The following is a 23,357-nucleotide window of genomic DNA, read 5'->3' as shown; positions in this document are numbered from 1 at the left end:
TTAGAACTTGCTCTATGAACCTAACCAAGTAGACTGTCTGCTAAAACAAAAATAGCAACATTCTCCATGGGCTTTCAACAAGATACAGAGTCTCATAATACTCAAAATGTGCTGGATAAACTCCAAAATTACCCAGCATGGGAAAAGACTATCAACAGATGCCAATGTCGAGATAACAGAGAGGCTTGAACTACCTGACAAAGAATTTAAAATAGTTATTATAAAAATGCTCCAGTAACCAATCATGTGCAATCTTGGAACCTATAAGTGAAAGTGAAGTCGCTCAGTCGTGTCTGACCCTTTTTGACCCCATGGACTGTAGCCTACCAGGTTTCTCCGTCCATGGGATTTTCCAGACAAGAATACTGGAGTGGGTTGTCATTTCCTTCTCCAGGAGATCTTCCCTACCCAGGGATTGAACCCAGGTCTCCCGCATTGTAGGCAGATGCTTTACCATCTGAGCCAAAATGTGAACAAAGACAGAAAATATATAAAGAAGAACTGCTGGAAATTTTAGAATGGAAAAATAAAATAACTGAAATAAAAACTCACTAGATGGGCTCAGTGCTGTGTGGAGATGAGTCAGTGAACTTGAAGATAAAACCATAGAAATTAGCCAATCTGAACAACACAGAGGAAAAAAAAAAAAGATTTAAGAGCAAAACCACAGTGCCTCAGGGATTTGGGGGACAATAACAGAAGGTCTGTCATTTGTGTCATGGGAGTCCCAGAAAAAAGAGAAAGAACGCAGTGCAGGAAGAAAATCTAACAACATAATAGCTGAAAACTTCCTAAACTTCTCGGGAAACATAAATCTAAATATTTATTTATTGATTGATTCATTTGGCTATGCCAGGTCTTAGTTGTGGCATGCTACATCTTTAGTTGTGGTGCATGTGATCTAGTTCCCTGACCAGGGATCAAACCCAGGCCCCCAGCATTGGGAGCACAGAGTCTTAGCCACTGGACCACCAGGGAAGTCCCAAGAGACATAAATCTATACATTCAAAAAGCTATCCTTCAGGAATGAAATACTGATATCCTCAATTGAAGGAAAAGTAAGATCATTTATTGGCGGCTGACTTCCTCTAAGATAAAGAAAATTAAGAGGGAAGTGATAACACAAGGAACATGAAGACTGAAGAAAGAGCAAGAGAACTGGTAGATATCTGGTTAAAAATAAAACATGATACTTTTCCTCTTGAGCTCTTTGTTGGAAGCAAAAATTATAACATTGCCTATGGGGTTTTCAAAGTATGCCAATATAACAGATCAGATGAAAGTAACAACAGAAGGGAGGATAAAGGGACCTTTATTATGGTCACAATTTCTACAGGAGGTACTGAATAAAAAGATACAAACAGAAACACAAAAGATCAAGTAAAATAAAACACTAAGAAATAAAGAAGGCAGGATACAGGAAACAAATACTTGAAAATAGAAGGAACAAACAGAAAACAATAATGAAATGATAGGCTTAAATCCAATATCAATAATTATGTTAAACTCAAATGGTCTAAACAGATGAAAAGACAAAGACTATGAGAATGAATAAAAAATATGAGCCATATGCTAACAAAAACCTCACTTGAAATATAATACTATCAGTAGATGGGTTAAAAGTAAAAGGAAAGAAAAAGGTATACTATGAAAACACTTCAGAAGAAAGCTGGAGTGGCTTTACATCAGACAAAACAGACTTCAAAACAAAGACAATTGCCAGAGACAAAGAAGCACACTACATAAAAGGGTCAATTTGCCAAAAAAAGATGTGACAATCTGAAATGCATTTGTATCTAACAACAGACCTTCAAAATACATTAAGCAAAAACTGACATAACTCAAACAAGAAACAGCTAGATCTAAAGTTATAGTTGGAAGCTTCAAAACTCCTACTTCTCTCTTAGTAATATATAGTAGAAATAGCAGACAGAAAATACCACCAACCAACTGAGTCTCATATTTATAAAACATTCTAACCCACAAAAGCAGAATATGCATTCTTTTCAAGTACACATAAAATATTCACCAAGATAGACCAAACTCTAAAGTATTAAACCTCAACAAATTTCAAAGAATTGAAATAATGCAAAATATGTCTTCTGATCATAATGAAATTAAACTAGAAATCAACAATGTTACTTCTAAAGTAATGTATGGGTCAAAGGGAAAGTCTCAAGTGAAAAAAATTTAACTGAACAAAATAAAAATATAGGCTTATCATGGGACCTCCTGGCAGTCCAGTGGTTAAGAATCCATGCCTCCACTGCAGGGGACATGGGTTCGATCCCTAGTCAGGGAACTAAGATTCTGTATGCTGCATGGTGAGACCAAAAAAATTAAAAAATACAAGATATCAAAATATGTGTGATGTAGTTAAAATGCTACTTGTGGGGAAATTTATAACAAATAGCTATATTAGAAAAATGAGAGGTCTCTAATCAATAATCTAAGCTTCCACATGCAGAAACAAGAAAGCAAAGAGCAAAATTCACCCAAAGCAAGAAAACGACAAAGAGATGAAATAAATGAAATTGAAAGGGAAAAAAAGGCAAAGAAAGGTAAGAAAGAAAAATCAATGAAAACATACACTGGTTATTTGAAAATATCAATAAAATCACTAAGCCTCTAGCAAGACTGACAAAGGAAAAAAAAAAACAACTTACTAACATCAGGAATGAAAGAGGGAATATCACATCATTCTCATTGACATTAAAAGGATAAAAGGAAATATTACAAACAACTCTAAACATATACATTTGATAACTAATATTGCTAATATTTTTTATGTTTTTTTTTAATCTATGTTCTTGAGGTGTATGGGTCTGTGGTTTTGTCTTTGTTTTGTTCTTTTTACCATTTTTGGTATCAGAGTGATGCTGGCCTCATAAAACAAACTGGGAACTTTTCCCTTTTCTGAAAGAGATTGTCTAAAATTGGTGCTATTTCTTCCTCAAATATTTGTTAGAATTTACCAGCAGAACCACCTGAGCCTAGAGATTTCTTTTTCAGAATGTTTTAAACTATGAATCCAGTTTTATTAATGATTACAGAACTACTTAGGTTATTGATTTCATCTCAGATGAGATTTGGTTGCCTATAGTTTTTTTTTTTCCCTCCAGGAATTGGTATAATTTCTTGTTGAATTCTCAAATTTGATTCCCCTTGCATTAGAGAAGAGACAATTGGATCCGGGATTTTCCAGATTGTCACAGAGAGGGCTCCAATCTTCTTGGCAGTAAATCAGATAGGGGGAGGGGAAGGGGGAATATATAGGGGGTTCAGGGCAGGGGCTTTGATATGGTAAATTTCAGGCTCCTAGCTTCTGAGACTGGTCTGTCACATACCACTGTACTTACTACAGTCATCTAAATCCCTATTACCTGGCCAGGCAGAGGATCTGAAGTGTTATGAGGTGGCTAGAAACTGTGGTGCTGGAGCGGGGGCAGGGGGTGGGACATGGGAGTGGAGGCTGAGGTCAATTCTAAGTCCAATCAGCAGGGGAAGGCCAATGTCTCCACCCTCCTCTCCCACCAGAGCAACTGCCCACTGAACCACCTCCTGGGATTCCTCCATCTTACCTGCAGCAAACAGCCAGGCATAGGTTAAGGTTGACAAGGCTTCTGCCCACAAAGAAGCAGAAGTCTTTTTAATTCTTTTATTATTTTGAGGAGAACGGGGCTGCAACAGGAAAAGTGTGGAAAACACTGCTCCCAGATGTCCCAAAGGAGGTGACGGGTTCTGGCCTGGCCTCCTGAGGAAGGCCCTGGGCCAGCCCTTCCCAGCCCAGGGCAGGGCACTTCAATGGAGTCAGCCGGGGTTTGGAAAGAAAGTCGTGGCATTCAACGGACTGGCTGCAATTCTTCCTCCATTTAGTCAGACTCACACACTGAGACTCATAAAGCTGAAAGTGACTGCTTGAATCCCCCTTCCTATGGCCTTATTTCACAGATGAAGAGACTGCAGTCCAGTTATGGGAAGTAGCTGGCCTAAGGTCGCCTATGCTGTTGAGGCAAAAATGGGATTGGGGCCCAAATTCCAGGTTCCCACCAGTGTTCTTTACCCTACACATAAAAACAAGAATTGGCTGTACAGCTATTATATATATATATAAGGCAATGTGACAACAGTTCCTGTCATCATGGAATTTGAACTTCAGTGGGGAGTCTGGATATTCAATAATTACACAGGTAATTGTAACTAAATTGTAACTTAAATGAAAATGAGTATTAAATAAGAAACAACATAATGAATATAAATATATTAACTTAAAGTTTTCCCAAAATACAAACCCACCACCATCAGCACAACTGTCATAGTGATCTCAGTGGGAAAGTTTCACTTTGAAAAACTGGGGAATTATCAAATGTGAGGGCTTCCCAGGTGGCGCTAGTGGTAAAGAACCCACTTGCCAATGTAGGAGACATAAAAGACGAGGGTTTGATTTCTGGGTTGGGAAGATCCCCTGGAGGAGGGCATGGCAACTCACTCCAGTATACTCACCTGGAGAATCCCATGGACAGGAGCCTAGGGGGCTACAGTCCATAGGGTCGCAGAGTTGGACACGGCTGAAGTGACTGAGCAAATGTGATCTTTCACTGATTGAGTGAAACTGCATGTTGTTCAAGTCTGCAACCCAGACTGCTTTTGTCCCTAATGTGAAGCAGAATCTTAGACAGGTACATGGAGAAGAATGTTACATTTAGTATACTAAGGAACTAGACAAAAAGCTGGACATTGAAAGGAATAACAGTTCTTGCCATGAGTCCTTTCTTGGACCAAGATGAAAGAGCCACTGTAAGGTAATTCAAGTCAAGCATGGCCCAGATACTGCAAGGAGGTAGCACCACAGCCACCAAGGCCCTGAAACATGCACCAGCATGACATACTCCAGAGAGCAGGAGCCCTCTACTCAGTAAACTGGATAGTTCTGCAAGGTAGAGAATGAATGCCTGTAGGAATCTATTCCAACAGCTTGCTGATGAAGAAAGAACAAGATGAAACATGCACAGATAAAGCTTCTAGTTTTATCTCAGAATCTGATCAATGTGACATTTTAAATGGGAAACTTTTATGAAAGTTTAATAAGTTACACTTTTGGGAGATGTTTCCCCTACAACTGGTGCTCTCATGATGGAAGTATTTAAAGGGTCTCTAGTTTTCCCTCGTACTTTCTTTTTTTTTTTTTTTCCCTCGTAGTTTCAAGGGATAAACAAAATCATGGAATATGAGACTTGAGGTGAAAAGTGGCCATCACTGAAGCTTTGCACATGGTAAATTACCACATGAGGAAAAGGAAATGGCAACCCACTCCAGTATTCTTGCCTGGAAAAGTCCATGGACAGAGGAGCCTGGCGGGCTGCAGTCCGTGGGGTTACATGACTGAGCATATGTGTGCACGAGGGTGGAGGGAGATGGGTCGGTAGCAATAAAGTGGTAGAACTAAAAAAAAAAAAATTACCACAGGAGAGAGTTTAATAAAACAGACTCAAGGCTAGAGTCCATGAACTGAGAATTCTATTGTATCAGGAGGTCTTTTAACCATAATGATAAGGATTGAAATAGGTATACAATTCTACATGAAGCATAGAGCCTTCCGTAAGAAACAAAAAAGGTCAACTTACCTATGAAGTGGCAAAGATAATTACTAAAAGAGATGTTTCCAGAAGCATCTATACCAGATTGAGAAGTGGGGTAAACAGAACACATAGTTTCTGACAGAAAAGCAGGAGGAACTGTCAGATAGTCACAAAGCTTCTCGCTTTATCTCAGAATGCATAGGATTCAGGCCATAGCTATAGAAAAACAGGTATGTGACCATGCATCTGGGCTCTCTGCTCATCATCCCAAAATATCTAAAGGTGTTTATTTTGGTTAAAGGTATAGAATTTAAGATTTTTTAAAATTCCTTAATGTATTCACCTTAAAAACTCAGATTCACACCTGCCAACTCTTATGGGGCAGAAATAATTTATCATCATCACAACAGGCTGTAAAAGTCTAAAGCGGGAACTACCACAAAAGCTTAATGGAATCTCCCCCTTGACAGTTATTAATAATAGAATGGTTTAGTTCACATTTCCCTCACACCTCAGGAGCTGGTGTAGTAACCTCAGGAGTACCTTGTTAGTTCAGTGATTCTGTGAATCAATGGAAAAATGATGACGACTAATCTTGGGCTCTATGTTTCAATGCCTTGATAGAAGAAAGGACAAGATGAAACACACACAAAGCTTCCAGTTTTTAATCTCTTGACAAAAAATACCCCTTATTTTGATATATGCTCACTGATGTATCCAGAGCACCTAGTACAGAGTCTGACATATAGTGGGACAGCAAAAAACATGCTTTTTGGAATAAAGAGAAGTCTTAATATTAGACACAAATTCTGTCAAACTAAAAAAACTGAAAAGTCACTATTTTGTTATTCAGAGTGATATACAAGGAAGGGAGGAAATAGCAAACCAAACATCCATTTTGTTATTTTTTTCTTGGTATGATTTGGTGAAATCAAACAAGTGAGGATACCTTTTATTGTTTACTATGTATGTGATTTGACGCAAATGATTTGAATGCCGCTCTTAAGTATCTATGTGTACGTGCGTGCTAAGTCACTTCAGTTGTATCTGACTCTTTGTGACCCTATGGACTGTAGCCAGCCAGCTCCTCTGTCCAGGAGGCAAGAATATTGGAGTAGATTGCCATGCCCTCCTCCAGGGGATTTTCCCGACCCAGGGATTGAACTCACATCTCTTATGTCCCCTGAATTGACAGGCGGGTTCTTTACCACTAGCGCCACGTGGGAAGCACCAATATCTATGGCCTCATATTTAAAATAAGGCCAATAATCTCTCCCTCACAGTATCACAGTAAAGATTAAATCTGTCCATATTATTTCAGAGCCTAGCACATAACAGCTGTTTTAACAAATGAAGACCTATGAGAGAGTATAAGAAAGTTTCTCACAGTCTTCTTTGACCTCAAACACAGAACCCGAGTAGAGGTATGTATCATCCGTGTCTCTTTCTGAGTTTGCAAGTGGAACCCCAGGAAAGCTTTCCAGTCAGGTGATCTGCTCACTGTAGCTCTTTAGTGGTAGATGGGAGGACAAAGGTGACCAGTGGGATTCTCCACCTGGCCCTGAACCCTCAGGTCTTGTGCCCTCAAGGAAGGAGTGAAGGTGCTTGGGAACAGAGGGGCACTGGAAAGGATGCCATCAGTAAGTACACAGGGAGCATGATGCTTGAGAGCAGGTGACAGGTAGACAAGCATAAGGAGCACCAGGGAAGGATGGCTGGCCCCAATAAGGAGCATATGACCGCTTCCTCAGAGAAGCAGCCTTCATTTAATCAGCAAGTAAAAGGACATTTGGAAATAACTTCTACAAGCTGTGATTTGACAGAAAGTTCTAATGAATGTATACCGAAGCTTTCCAAAAAACAGCTCTGAAATTGGCTGGTTAATTTGGCCTAAACCGTAACATACAGATTGATCTAAATGCTGCCGAGAGCTTCCATTTTAAAAGCAAGATATATATTTTTTCAATACAGGTTTCACATTAAAAAAAAAATTGTAAGTGATGTAATCAGAAGGTCAATACTCACCAAGCTGAGCAAAAGTATTTCTCTTCAAGAGGGCGCCAATCAAGCAGAAGCGATTCCCATCTTTATCTCCTAGATAAGCCATATGCTATTTTAGTTCTTTGCATAACTTCAAGGATGTTGCAACCTTTTAGGACTCAGTTTCTCCATCTGTTCAAAACAAAAAAGCAGGGAAGGATGGATCTAGCTCATTCCAGAACACTATGCTTCTATTCTGAAAACAGCAATCATTGGTACTTCCCTCTAGGCCAGGAATTTTATTACTAAATATGCTTACCTTTTAAGATGTGGTTACCAAGGAGGGACTAGAGTTTAAAAAAGAACACAGTGAGTTAACACAGGCTTAAAGGAAAACTTCAGAGACACTCTGTTTATCCTAAAACAAGATAGACTACATCATCTCCTTTTTCCTTTAATCTAATTTCCATAAACCCATGTCCCAAATGTCAGAAACATCTCTCACATTAGGTAGTGTGTGTGAACGTGAAAATGTTCTGCCAGGCTTCTCTGTCCATGGAGTTCTCTAGGCAAGAATACTGGAGTGGGTTGCCATTCCCTCCTCCAGAGAATCTTCCTGATCAAACCCAGGTCTCCCGCATTGCAGACACATTCTTTACAGGCTGAGCCACTATTAGCTAAGGCCCATCTTAAGATAAAATAAATCCACTTATAAGCTGGGAACACTCTTGCTAAGTATGTGATTGTCAGAACACAAAAGATGAGCACAGTATTGAATCAATAGCTTATTGAGGACCCAGTGCAGCATACTAATCTCAATATCCTTGCTTAGCCCATAGCTAGGAGTGCAAGTCAGTCAAAGCTATGGTTTTTTCCAGTAGTCATGTATGGATGTAAGAGTTGGTCCATAAAGAAGGCTGAATGCCAAAGAATTGATGCTTTTGAACTGTGGTGTTGGAGAAGACTCTTGAGAGTCCCTTGGATAGCAAGGAGATCAAACCAGTCAATCCTAAAGGAAATCAATTCTGTTTATTCATTAGAAGGAGTAATGCTGAAGCTGAAGCTCCAAAACTTTGGCCACCTGATATGAAGATCTGACTCACTGTAAAAGACCCTGATGCTGGGAATGACTGAAGGCAGGAGGATAATGGAATGACACAGAACGAGATGGTTGGATGCATCACGGACTCAATGGACATGAGTTTGAGCAAGCTCCGGGAGATGGTGAAGGACAGGGAGGCCTGGAGTGCTGTAGTCCATGGTGTGGCAAAAAGTCAGACATGACTGAGAGACTGAACAACAAGGAATGCAAGATGCTGACCAAAAAAAAAAAAATCTTGAAAGAGGGCTCTCATTTAGTACTGATGATGGAAGAAACACATCCATTTTTTGTGATCAGTTCAGTTCAGTCACTCAGTTGTGTCTGACTCTTTGTGACCCCATGGACTGCAGTATGCCAGGCTTCCCTGTCCGTACTCAGACTCATGTTCATTGAGTCGGTGATGCCATCCAACCATCTCATCCTCTGTCATGTGAGATTTTTTGTTATACATACAAATTATAATCAAGTTAACATACCAGCAAAGGTCTTATTTTGTACCATTCTCAGTAACGGAGGACAAGTCATAAAAACAAGGTATAGACAAAACCAGCCTGGTTTAAAAGCATGGGCTATTTAGAGTATATGAAGAAAAATGTATTTTTCATAAGTTCCAATATAGAGAATACCTTAATATTCATTAAATACTGTAAAAAATCTTCCATAGACCTTAAATTTGATAATACTGCACACTCTAGGAGCCCAATGTAGGTATAGAAAATTTGATATTTATCAAACACTAATAACTTTACAGACTGAAAAAGCAGAGAGCACTCACTCACAGAATAAAGATTTCTAAAGCACATAATAATGACCAAGCTAGGGAACAGCTGAACAGTTTTACTCATTACAATGGCCCTGTACTATAACCACTTAAAGTGTTCTTGGTTTGTAATCATACAAGTCCATTTCTTAAAACTGGAGAACTATTACTGTAGCCAAAGGTCAACAAGCACCTATGTTGAGAGTCACTAAAAGAAAATCCATTTAGGAAGAAGTAGATTTGTACAATGTCTGTGAAGCAAAACATCAACTCGATATTTCTAAGGGGAACATGAAGTCCTCTTTTTTCACTCCACCTCCTTTCTTTGGACCTTAACACCACGCATAAAATGTCTAACTCCGACCATTTTGAAAGCATTCTCCTAAAAGCACAAAGAAATTTTTAATTACAAAAGAAAGAAGAAGTGGTAAGATTTTCTCCCACTTATTTTAAGAGAAGAAATATACAAAGGAAACCAAAATATTACTTAAAATTCCTGATGCTAAACTCATGTTGTCAAAATAAAATATGGAGGCTCATGGAAAATAATCGCAACTTTGCTAAATACTAGCGTAAAAATTATTTTTAATGTAAAAACTATTTGTTAAGGGTCCAGTCTCAAATGAACATATAGAAATAAAACCTTCTTGACAGAGATAGCTGGGCAAATAAATTCTTTATTTCTCTCATATTTTTCAGAATATGTTCACATAGTTCTTAATTCACAAGGCATAATATGGTTTACTCCACTGTATAAATGGATTCATTTGGAAAGTCTCCTTTCATTCACAGGCTTAAAAATGCTTGCTTCCTGTGTTCCAGGAGAACATATTTATAATTAGTAGTTTTTCTAAGATTTACTTTGCATGCTTTTCATGTGACTACGACATTGACAGGGCTAACCAGCATGGGGTAGCAACTGAACAGGGGCAAAATCCTCACTTACTAAAATGTTCACAAGCCTGTACTGGTAAGTCCTTGGCCTTCAGTGTTTATGTCCCTGAGGCTTTGGTTAGGTTTTAGACAGCATATTAAAAAACAGAGACATTCCTTTGCCAACAAAGGTCCATCTAGTCAAAGACACGGTTTTTCCAGTAGTCATGTATGGATGTGAGAGTTGGACTATAAAGAAAGCTGAGCGCTGAAGAATTGATGCTTTTGAACTGTGGTATTGGAGAAGACTCTTGAGAGTCCTGTGGACTGCAAGGAGATCCAACCAGTCCATTCTAAAGGAAGTCAGTTCTAAATATTCACTGAAGGACTGATGCTGAAGCTGAAACTCCACTACTTTGGCCACCTGATGTGAAGAACTGACTCACTGGAAAAAACCCTCATTCTGGGAAAGATTGCAGGCAGGAGGAGTAGGGGACGACAGAGGATGAGATGGTTGGATGCCATCACCGACATTGTCAATGGACATGAGTTTGAGTAAACTCCGGGAGTTGGTGATGGACAGGGAGGCCTGGCATGCTGCAGTTCATGGGATCGCAAAGAGTCGGACAAGACTGAGTGACTGAACTGAACTGCACTGATTTTACCAGAAAGGAATAATGTAGCTAACAGTCACTAGTATATTAATATATGACATGCTAATTTATTTCTGTCAGCAAAGAGGACACCAGATGAAAGGAAATTTAAAGGGCCTCTCCACTCCCTCCTCCCCTCCTCAGTGGCCCAGCTGGATTGCCTGGGGTCTAGGAAATCAAAGGAGAAAAAGGCAGAGGGTTCATAATACTGGGTGAGGAACTTGAAAGACTGATTTATCTACTTCCCTGGTTTGCTTTAAAGGCTGGCAATTCTATTTTGTGTTTCGTTGAACTCTCAAATAACTTTACCAAAGCACACAGATAAAGGCAGAAATTAACATGTACAAAGCAAAAAAATATATGGAACATTCACTTACACAGTTCATGGAAAAGCAATACATTTGCATCTCTCTGTCAAGTGAAGCATTCTGGGAAAGCAGACATCCCGGCTTCCCAAAGCCCCACAAGCCTCTGCAGCTTGGCTACTTTAGGGGTGGACCTCGGTTCCAAAGACCTTTTTGCATCTTGGAACCATAGCACATCCATTCTTCCCTTATTCCCGTGTTAACTCAATGATGAGTTTTCTGAGTAAGGTGATTCTGTTGGCCAAAGGAGGCCCCCCCAACGCATCATTTCCCCTTTGTTTAGAAGGCAGTTTCATTTTATACAACACCAAACTGGGAGTTGATTTGGGAAAGGTGAATATGAAACAGCAGTAAAGGAAACTGATATAGCTTCTATGGAAATTCTGGATCTTTTTGTTGCTTTGAGGTCAACCTGAATTCATGCCAGTCACCACATTCAAGAGGATGCTCAGACAGTGCAAAAGGCAGTATTCTGGCTAACAAGCCATAAACAAATGAAATAAGGTTCGAACTGTGTCTCCTCAATTTGTTATTCTCAGCTTTCAAATACAATACAAACTCCCCTATGGCTCGATTTCCTTTTAAATAAAATGAGAAAATTGTCAAAAATTACTCCCTGCTTCTCACTAATTTTCAGAACAAGTAAAACTTGTAAAGCATTTTGCAAATATATATAAAAATATATTTTAAAAGACTGGAGGGGGGATGAAATGTATAATCAGGATAAATACCTCTAGATGAAAATTCTTTTAGAACTACCTTGTAATTTTTTGAAAGTGAAGGTGAAAGTCACCCAGTTGTGTCCACTCTTTGTGACCCCATGGACTATATACAGTCCATGGAATTCTCCAGGCCAGAATACAGGAGTGGGGTACCATTCCCTTTTCCAGGGGATCTTCCCAACCCAGGGACTGAACCCAGGTCTCCCTCATTACAGGCAGATTCTTTACCAGTTGAGCCACCAGGGAAGCCCAAGAATACTAGAGTGGGTAGCCTATTCCTTCTCCAGTGGATATTCCCGACCCAGGAATTGAACCGGGGTCTCCTGCATTGCAGGCGGATTCTTTACCAGCTGAGCTACTGTTTCAGTTTAGTTCACTTCAGTCGCTCAGTTGTGTCCAACTCTTAGCGACCTCATGGACTGTAGCACACCAAGCCTCCCTGTCCATCATCAACTCCCAGAGCTCACTCAAACTCATGTCCATTGAATTGGTGATGCCATCCAACCATCTCATCCTCTGTCGCCCCCTTCTCCTCCCCATCTTCAATCATTGCCAGCGTCAGGGTCTTTTCAAATGAGTCAGCTCTTCGTATCAGGTATTGGAGTTTCAGCTTCAGCTTCAGTCCTTTCAATGAATATTCAAGACTGATTTCCTTTAGGATGGACTGGTTGGATCTCGTTGCTGTCCAAGGAACTCTCAAGAGTCTTCTCCAACACCACAGTTCAAAAGCATCAATTCTTCAGCACTCAGCTTTCTTTATAGTCCAACTCTCACATCCATACATGACTACTGGAAAAACCATAGCCTTGACTAGATGGACCTTTGTTAGCAGAGTAATGTCTCTATTTTTCAATATGCTGCCTAGGTTGGTCATAACTTTCCTTCCAAGGAGTATGCATCTTTTACTTTCATGGCTGCAGTCACCATCTACAGTGATTTTGGAGCCCAGAAAAATAAAGTCAGCCACTGTTTCCCCATCTAATTGCCATGAAGTGATGGGACTGGATACCATCATCTTAGTTTTCTGAATGTTGAGCTTTAAGCCAACTTTTTCACTCTCCTCTTTCACTTTCATCAAGAGGCTCTTTAGTTCTTCTTCACTTTCTGCAACCCTAGAGAAATATTTTTCATAAATATTCTTTGAACTGAGGAACTGTCTCAGATTGGAGACTATAAAGGAGACAAGATGACTAAAAAGCACTGTGGGATCCTGGATGGGATCCTGGAACAGAAGGAGGACGTACATGGAAAAACCGGTTGAAATGTGAAGAGAAGCCTGGAGTTTAGTTACAAGTTTTGTACCAATGCCCATTTCCTGGTCTTGATAACAGTTCGTAGAAGATTGAGGAAGCTGGGTGATGGGGCTATGGGACCTCTCTGTACTGTTTTTGCCAGTATTCTGCAAATGTAATATTAGTTCTAAATAAAAAGTTTTAAAAAACACTCTTTGAGACAGAAAAACCATTGATAAATGTTTTATTAAGAACCTCAGCAACAAGGATTTACCATATAATGTAGGGAATAATATTCAAGAACTTGTAATACCCTATAATGGAAAATAACTTGAATATGTGTGTGTGTGTGTGTGTGTGTGCATGTATGTCTATCTGAATCACTCTGCGGCATACCTGAAACTAACACAACAGTGTAAATCAACTATACTTCAATGCTTTTTTTAAGTTATATAATTGGAAATAAAAGAAGAACCTACATCTTCTAAATAGTGTTTAGTAAAATACATATGATTTGCTTCCACTAGTGAATTGATTCCACCCTATTTTCTTCCATGATCAGAGATATCTCTCTTCACGTATCTATCATCCATCACCCAAAATAAATGTTTCTTGAGCTTCTTTTATAGCTATAATGGGCACCATCTCTTTGTATAGCAGATACTATGATTTGACTTCTTGCATAAAGCAATGTTTGCTTTCCTTTCTTGAAATGTCTTCTTCCAGGATACAAGCTTTGTTGTCATACCAGAATTTTAAGATAAGGTTTATGAATTCAGTCATTCAACATAATACTCAAGCTCTTACTTTGGGCCACATCATCTAAATAGTCTGAGGCCACCCATTCTCTTTAGTGGTGACTAACATTGAAGACTTCGCATCCTCCTGCAGACTTGAAAAGTGCGTCAGATCCAGAGAACAACTTTGAAGGAGTGAACAAATGCATTCTACTTTGTTTTCCTGACTCTGAGGCTGCTCAATGGAAAGGGTAGTCTAGATTCCTTTTTTTAATGTCAAAGTTTAAAAACCTAGGTTTCCTTTTAAGTTAAAACCAAATTGCTAAGAGTCTACCGGCTCCAGCATGGTTTGGCTTCTGCTCTCCAATCGCATTTATCTGCAGCATTTCCAGGCCCATTCAATAGTCTCCTTGTGAAGCACTCCTGCCATCTATGTTCTTGGGCTTTCCATTGCTCTCTGCTGAGAAGCTCAAAAAATCCCAAGACACCAAGTTCCATTCCCTTCTGAAGTTTCATTTTAGGAAAGCTATTTCAAACATCACTAATGTGAATTTTTTAAAAAAGAATTAAACTCATGGAGGGGTGCTTATGTGTCAAAATGAAAACTGAATCATGCTATTTACTAATCGATTTTCAAAGCTCTAAACCTAGATGAGATTGGAAAATAGTTAATCTCTGAATTTTATAGAATATGCATTTATAGTACTTCAGAATGAATTGGAAACTGTGATTCTACCTGAGGGACAATATTTAAAATGCCTGTCCCTAGCCAAAACTAGAAGACATAAAAGACAGAAGACACCCTCAATTGAGATTAAGGGGCCATGCAAATGCCTGAGGCAATTCTTGAATCCATTGTCCATATAAATCCTTTCTCTCCCTTCATTTCTCATTCTTGTAAACCAGCAAAATCTATAAAGGATACATTTCAATAATCAAATTGCACCTTAAAAGCTATTCCCTTTTAAACATAATTTGCTGCAATTGTGAATGCAAACATTTTAGATGAAATCTTCCCTAAATATAACACAAAACTCTACAGTATAGCTTTTCTGGTGCGCTAAACCTAACTGAAATTTATCACCAGTTTTGAAGGAATGGTATTATGTGAGTCTGCTCTCAGCATCTCCAAGTCTGAAAAATGGGTCTCCTAAATTTAAGACAAAATACTGAAATTATCTTCAATGTTAAATGCAGCAGTATACCCTTTCATGTTGAAATTACACTGAGGGGACTTCATAATATATTTTCTACTAAAACTTTCAATTCATTATTTCTAAAACACTAGACTTCTTTAGAAAAAGCAAAACTGCTCGTCAATTTGCCTACAGACACTCATTTATTTAAATAAATATTCCATTTAATTAACCGTTCAAAGACCCTCAGATAATATTCTCACCAAGGAAACCTGAAGCTTTCTCTTTCCTATCCATGCCATTCAAATTCATGCACTTGAGACAATTTTCTCTTACTTATCATACTAAATGGGGGACATTATTTATTTATCCAAGGCCTCACCCAAATGAACAGAACTAATGATTGCCTTCCGTATATATGTAGAATATATTAAAAGTGACCCATGTCCCTGGAAATCCCGAATTATGAGAGAAAACAAAGCTTAACAGAAAAGACAATGGGAAAATAAGTTCATTTAAAGATTTTAGCTAAAAACTGAAATCCCATCATGCCCTAGGTGTAGATGAGTCTGTTATCTTCTTCCAGAAAAAATTAATTTCCAAGACACTGTTAGAGAAATCCACCTTTAAAGTATGATTCATGATCTTCTTATTTCTTTGATCAAATAAGTACCTGCTATACATTAGACACTGGATTAGATGGGTGCTGGTATTACAGTGATAACCCATGTGGTGTCCCTTATCTTTAGGGAATTTAAGTCTAATGAGGCAAGAGACCACTCATGGGACAAGTCGCTTCAATGGTGTCTGACTCTTTGCAACCCTATGGAGTGTAGTGCGCCAGGCTCCTCTGTCCATGGGATTCTGCAGGCAAGAATACTGCAGTGGGTTGCCCTGCCCTCCTTCAGAGGATCTTCCCGACCACGGATCAAACCTGTGTCTCCTGCAGCTCCTGTATTGCAGGCAGATTCTTTGCCACTGATCCACTGGTGAAGCCACTCAATAATCAGTGTCAACAAAAATAAGGCAGATGTTATGAGAGAAAAAGACAGCAAATTTGTTATCTGGTCTCAGGTCAAATACTGTTGGGAAAATGAGTTTCAAGGAAAATAAATTAACATTTAAAAATATTTTCAACAAGAACAAAAACAAAACATTTTCTGATTAACACTCAAATAATTGGAAATTCCACAACAGACTTTCTGTCTTTGCACATTCTGATCAGTTATATTTTTGCTCTATCTATAACCTATAATCTTTCATTTTTAAAAAAGATAGCATCTATGTTTATGAAAAGGATGGTTTGTCAGTCCTTATACTTTTATCCCATGATTGGAAACAAAAACTAAGAAAATAAACTCAAATAAACCTTTTATGTTTCCAGTTTGCAGACACCACCACTGACCTTTTTGTTTTTGCTTACCACTGGACACTTACGGCATTTTTTTCGATGCAAAACCACAAGCAAGCTCATCTACCAAGAACTACCCCCAGGAAGCCAGTGGAAAAGGAGCCATATTTGAAAGAACTCCATCTAACTCCCCTAAGAAGAGGAGAAACAAGACTTTGTAGGGGTGAACTGAACTACTTCTAAATTTCCCAGAGGGAACCCTTACTTGTGACCAATTCAGCTGCCTTTTGTATTATAGGAATCTTAAAATAGTTCTCCTTGTATTTATATCCCTTCTAAATTCACTATTGTTACTCATTATGAGTTCACTGGCGTTAGTCAGCACAAGTCAGTTAGTCACTATATTTTTTAAACCACCAACTTCCCCCGCCCTTTCTGGTTCTCTGATCCCTTCAGCATTTTGCAACATTTAAAAGATGAGTAACTATACACAAGAAATGCTGTTGGGCATTTTTTTACATTGTTTTTGGTTTAAACAGTGACCATGTCCCCATTAATAAAAGGAGTACATAGTCACATTTTTTCTCATGAAAAGGTGACACTTCCGTTTAAACCTTAGGATTAAAATTTTATTTCGCATATATTGGTTAATCATCACTTCTCATAAACTTTTTAAAAATTAGCTCACACAAATTATTTATTCAAACAATAAATCAGTGAATGGATACTATTCTTTCTTTTGATAAAAAGACCCTGGTCTAGTGTGATTTCTGTTAACCACAGGTGGAGAATGGAAAATAATTCAGGGAACTAAGGGTTGTATTGGCCTTTTAAAATTATTTGTCAAAGATGAGTTGATAAATAAGATGTGATTTTAAAATAGTAATGGAATATTACTCAGCCACCAAAAAGAATGCAATAATGCCATTTGCTGAGATTATCATACTAAGCAAAATCAGAAAGAGAAGACAAATACCATGTGATATCACTCATATGTGGAATCTAAAATACAACACAAATTAACATAGCTACAAAAACAAAGAAAGAAAGAAACAGATTCACAGCCATAGAGAACAGACGTGTGGTTGCCAAGGGTTCTGGGTAGAGGAGGGAAGGAATGGGAGTTTGGGCAAACTTATATCTAGAATGGATAAACAACAAGGTCATAATGCATAGCACAGGGAATTATATTCAATATTCTATGACAAATCATAATGAAAAATAATATATATATACATATATATATAACTGAGTCATTGCTGTACAGAAGAAATAAAACATAGTAAATCAACTATACTTCAGTAAGATTAAAAATAAATAAACAAAATAACCTGTCAATTAAAACCTGACATATTTATTCCAACTTATCTTTTCAACTTTATCTGTTAAGACCTCCCCAAATCTTTCATTGATTCATACTGCATTGAAGTGAATAAGCATCTCTGCTGTGAGCCAACTGAGAGACCTTGAAAGCCCTCTTCCCTTCCTCTCTCCATCCACATCCAATCACCTCAAAGCAGATGCTCCCCACAGAAACCTTCCCCAACCACCAGAGCTGCCAGGCATTGCCTGCTCTTTGAACTTATGCTATAAACTTATTATCCTGATCCTACTTATCACATACCTACCTCCTCTCTTCCTAAGCGAACAGTATGCTTATTCTAGAGAATCTATCCTTTGGGGTCTCTCTTTAACCTACAGCACCAGGCATTTGAACATACACACCAAATATTTACAAAGCCAATCTTTTCCATTTTCCCCCTTCTAAAGACAAGACATCACACAGACCCAGATCAAATTCTTGTCCTACCTGAGTTTGGGTTTTCTCTTCCATCATTCAAGCAGCTTGACATGGCCATTGTATACAGACAATTAAAACAAACAGTGCAAGGATTCCCCAGTGAACCAGTAATAAATAGAAATCAACATTTGCATCTCCCCATTTTCCTAATAAGCATGACAAATGTGCCCTTCATAGTATTCAAGTAATCTGTTACTTCATGCATGCATGCATGCCAAGTCACTTCAGTCATGTCTGACTCTTTGCAACCCTATGGACTGCAGCCTGCCAGGCTCCTCTGTTCATGGGATCCTCCAGGTAAGAATACTGGAGTGGGTTGCCATGCCCTCCTCTAGAGGATCTTCCTGACCCAGGGACTGAGCCCACATCTCATTATGTTTCCTGCACTGGCAGGCAGGTTCCTTTAATTCCACGTGGAAGCACAACATTATGAATTGTCTATTTGGACTTTCTAGAATAGCTACACTGAATTGAGGAAGGGTTTTTGTTATGAAATATAGGGACTAGATAGACTGTTTCTCCTTGAATTTCATAACAAAAGGAAAAGTAGAAGAAGAAAGTGGTTGCCAAAACGCAAATGGCAAAAGCTGGAAGTAGAGGTCACTTTTTAGCTAGTCCTTCACTCTGGGGGAGCCTAAAAAAAAAAAAACTTCACTAATCAATTGCTTTACTTTTTTCTCTCTCCTGTGTATATGGAGAAGGGAATGGAGAGGAAGAGAACCAAGAGAAGGGCCAGGGTGTTTAGCAAAAGAACAAATTTCGTGTTACAATGAACATAATCTTTCTAATATGCTCGTCATATGCTATTGTTCCCAGCTACTTTCAAAACCTTACTTCTTAATTTATGACAATTCTGTAACTAGCCAGAAGTTTGATTTTGTAAAAAAGGGGAAAAAAGTATGCTGACAAAATGATGGGAAGTATAGCACTTTACACTTAGATGTGTACATTTCATCATATGTAAATTCAAAGGAAAAAAAAAGACCACTGAGAAAGAAACACTGAATTTACAATGCAGGAGCATTTACAGGCAAGTGTTTCTTTTAATGCATCATAAAACAAGACGGGTTAATGGATGATAGATGGTTAGCTATTTGATAAAGCAAGTCTCATAAGATACAGGTCATCTAGTGTTATATGTTCACCGTAAAATCCTTTCAACTTTGCTGCAGACTTGGGGATATTCATCAAAAGGGTTAGGGGACAAAATTAACAATGTAAACTTATGTTTTGAAGCCACACACACACACACCCCACCACCACCACACACAACACACAAATGACTCGGTAAAGATCTTTTAAAATTATTTATTCTTGCTTCCAAATTGGCAGTCACAAAGCAGAAAGTCCTTGGCTTCCATCTGCCTCATAAAGCAGAGCCCTGGCCGCAGGGGCCAGGTCTGTCAGGGCCCTCACCTGACTCAGGCCTAAGAATCAGCTGACTGCCCTGCCACTTGGCAGGGCTGGGGTGTGCACCTCCTCGTGGGCAGGCTGTCGTGGGAGGCAAGACAGAACCGGCTGGCACTGCTGCAGAACCAACCACGCACCTGGGCTTAGGTCCCCTCCTTTCCCCACATCCTGACTCCATTGCTGAAGAGCCAGAGGGTCTGGGGGTCTCTGGGAAGCCAGAGTCCAAGCACACAAGCGTTCCCCCAGACACTCAGGTTTCTCCGTAAGATGCTGGGCATTTCCCTCAGCTTTTCTTCTCCCCTCACCCGCCTGGCAGCACCCTGCCTGGCTTTCCTAGGAGGAAATCAAAGAAGGCGCACCCTCTGTGGCTCGCTCCTCACCCTTATCCAAGCATAATAAAAGGGTCAGGGAGGGGAAAAGGCTCCTTCTCACAGCTTGTACTTGCCAAAGACAGGAAAGCTAATGACACTATAGCAGCCGTGAGGACAGGGACTCCCCAGCCACCATCCAAACCTGGCCTCCCAATCTGCTTCATCACGTTGCTCCCAGGAAGAACCAAAGGCAAGAAAGAGTGAAAACAGCACCACAGGATTGTCTCCCAAATCCTGTGTTCTTTTGTGTCATACTCTGTCCCCTAGTTCTCTGGCAACACTTATTAGACTAAATCCAGGCCATGGAGTGCACTGCTTCTGTGGTTTTGCTTGAGCTAGAGCTGCTTCAACACTGAGTGAGGGGCTGGAATCCCCACAGAAGCTCATCTGTGAGAAAGGCCCACACAGTCCAATGAGAAAGCCCATTCCCAGCCCTAATGATCTCATAGGTCATCCATCCTTTCCTGGCTCCATCAGCTCCCTTCCTGCCCTGCCCCTTTTTCCTTATCTCTTCCCTCTAGACATTCGAGTGAAACACAGACAACTTGAGGAGAAAAATGCCACTGTTTATCACACTCTCCAGCAAGCACTTGAACACACGCCTTAGTCAGTGCGGGGAAATGAAAGTCGCACATTAAATATTACAAACGAAAATTCTATTTCTTACCATGTGTGACTCGTATTTGATTTTTCTACGTCCTCTGTGGTTGGGTTGCTGTAAGTCCCAAGCAAAGCTTTCATAAGAACATTTTACAAAGACACAGTACTTCCACAGAAACACAGACAAAGAAAATGTGGTATATACATGCAATGGGCTATTATTCAGCCTTTAGAAAGAAGAAATCCCCATCATATGCTGCAACACGGTTGAACCTTGAGGACATAATGCTAAGTGAGATGAGCCACTCACAATAAGACAACTATTGCATAATTCCATTTATACAAGGCATCTAAGTAGTCAAACTCGTAGAAACAGAAAGTGAAATAGTGGCTGCCAGGGGCTGGGGATGGGGGCTCTTTAATGAGTACAGACTTTCAGTTTTGCAGGATGAAAAAGTTCTAAAGATCTGTTGCACAACAATGTGCATGTAGTTAACACTGCTGTACACTGTACATTTAAAAATGGTTAAAGTGGATTAGAATGAACAATGTTCAAACAGAAATAAAGAGGCAAAAGAGAAAGTCAAATTTTTCTTAGGGTAATTGATCCTTTCTTAATTTAACTTCAAAAATTCCTACAGCCATTTTTATTTCTTTTTATTCTGGATTTTCTCAAAATTATCTTTCCTTAAATTTATCTTTGTAAATAAAAGCTGTAGGTCTTAACTCTAATCAGGAAAGTCGTTAAAGCGGTAAATTTCCTGTTAGGTTTTTTTTTTCTTAACCACAGTATTTAAAAAATACATACTGCTTTCACTCTATGTTTTGGATATACTCTAAATCTCCAATTCAACATTCTGATATTAAAAGCCTAAACAAATATTTGAGTGATTTTTTTTTTCTGATTGAAGATAAAACCTTCAAATTAAAGGGCTTTAAAGATTCAAGAATGAATAAAAAGCACTTGCAACCACTGTTTGTGACAAACTTTGTCATTTTAAGCATGCATGACATTTTCAGAGCAGGAAGGATCCTGACATTCTTCTCGAGTGGTATGCGTGGTATGCTGAATTGGCTTTTAAATCAAATGAGGCTGCTGATATGTAGCATTTTAGCAAAAGAAGTATATATCACAAGACAGTCTTAGAGACCAAACACTGTGGCTATTATAACAAAGGCAGCAAAATGAATAATTCATATGTAGACAGAGTGTACAAGTGTCATGAGCAACCGTGACCACATGAACAGTTCCCACAGTGGCCCTCCCTCTAACAAATCTATCTTATTATTCTCCTATTACTCTAAACATAGACCCATCATCCATTCCTCTGAAATATAAAAGTTACTCTGAGACATTTCTAAGAACAAGAACTCTTAAGTTGACAGAGCAAAAAGGTAGGGCAAACCCTTATTCACCCAGCCTTCCTTTCAGAGAAGGCTAAACTCAAGGGAAACTACACATTTTCTAAAGTTTGTGTTTTCAACTTTCCACGGTAAGAACGATTACATAAGGGAATGGATTAAACTGTCCAAGATTACTTCCCTGAAAGAGGAATGCAGTGAAAAAACAGGTACTATATAAATGAATTTCCCAATAGCTCGTGATTCCTTGGCTTTTGGGATCTGTGGTTCAGAAGAACAGTCTCCTTTGAATTTCACCAGAGGCTTATTCAGGTATGTGAAATCAGTAACAAGCTAGGAAATAATCTGCATAGTTTTGATGTGATTTTCATGCTCCACCACAAACTGCAATCTATTAAGAAGTAACAGCTAGTTTCAGAAACCCATTTAGGCATGCCGTGTTTTTCTGTTACTTCTGCCCCATCTCAATTCATTTGTACCAGGTGCCACTGTCAACAACATGGAGCATTGCACCAGAGGTAATGGAGATAAAAAACCAGAGAGAAGCAAACTTGTGAGGCTTAATTCCGAGTGAGCCCTCAGTGGGATACACTGGTCTAAGAAAGGCTAAAGGAGGTACATACCCAAGCACATTTTGGTGAGGGTCAGAGGAATAAAGGAGAAGGGAGACTGAGTAGTGTAAAAGGTCATGGTTCAAGCAATAACCGGTTACTCCAAGCTGAAATCAGCAAACTACCCAAAGTCTCCCAATTCACACTATTGGACAGAGACTTCAACTATGAAGTATGCAAGGCCTGGCCCTGTTCGTCCATTATCCCTCATCATCCATCTTCCCCAAATCTAGTCACTGGAGCTACTGATAAAGAGTCCTTTCTATACATGAAAACTGATGACTTTTCTATACATGTACATGATGACGGTACAAGTATTTTAAAGAGAAGGACATAGGGAGATAAATAAGACAAAAAGGAAAAAAGAGAAAAGGAAAATGTCCCCCATGGCAGGGACTACGTGAAGCATAGGGAATTTAAAAAATGGCTGTACAAGAGGCCTTCTCGTGTGCCCCCAAACAGAAGAGCTGGATTCTTTCATGGCAAACTCCATGGTACTATCTGCCCCTTCTCATATTCTTCCATGTGGAACAGTGCTTTGTAACTTTAAACCAACTTCTCCATCACACATGAATTTGACTTTTACTATGTCTATCAGTCCTCATGACAACTACCCTCTGTCTGAGGCTAATTAAAAGTTTTAAAGACAAAAACCACTATAATATTGTAAAGTAATTAGCCTCCAACTAATAAAAATAAATGGAAAAAAAAA

The 23,357-nt window shown here is 39.1% G+C and overlaps 1 protein-coding gene across 1 annotated transcript in view; it reads right to left on the bottom strand.

The window, feature by feature from the left end:
- LOC122435525 overlaps positions 1-23,357 on the bottom strand; it is a 113,188-nt gene that overhangs the window by 51,186 nt on the left and 38,645 nt on the right. The window contains exon 5 of the mRNA XM_043459720.1: positions 7,605-7,751. Within this exon, the coding sequence (XP_043315655.1) occupies positions 7,713-7,751 (39 nt within the window). The 3' untranslated portion in view covers positions 7,605-7,712. The remainder of the gene's footprint in view (positions 1-7,604; positions 7,752-23,357) is intronic.

This window comes from Cervus canadensis, chromosome X (assembly GCF_019320065.1).
Source record: "Cervus canadensis isolate Bull #8, Minnesota chromosome X, ASM1932006v1, whole genome shotgun sequence".
Lineage (NCBI taxonomy): Eukaryota > Metazoa > Chordata > Mammalia > Artiodactyla > Cervidae > Cervus > Cervus canadensis.
This window is presented reverse-complemented; position numbering and strand designations above follow the sequence as displayed.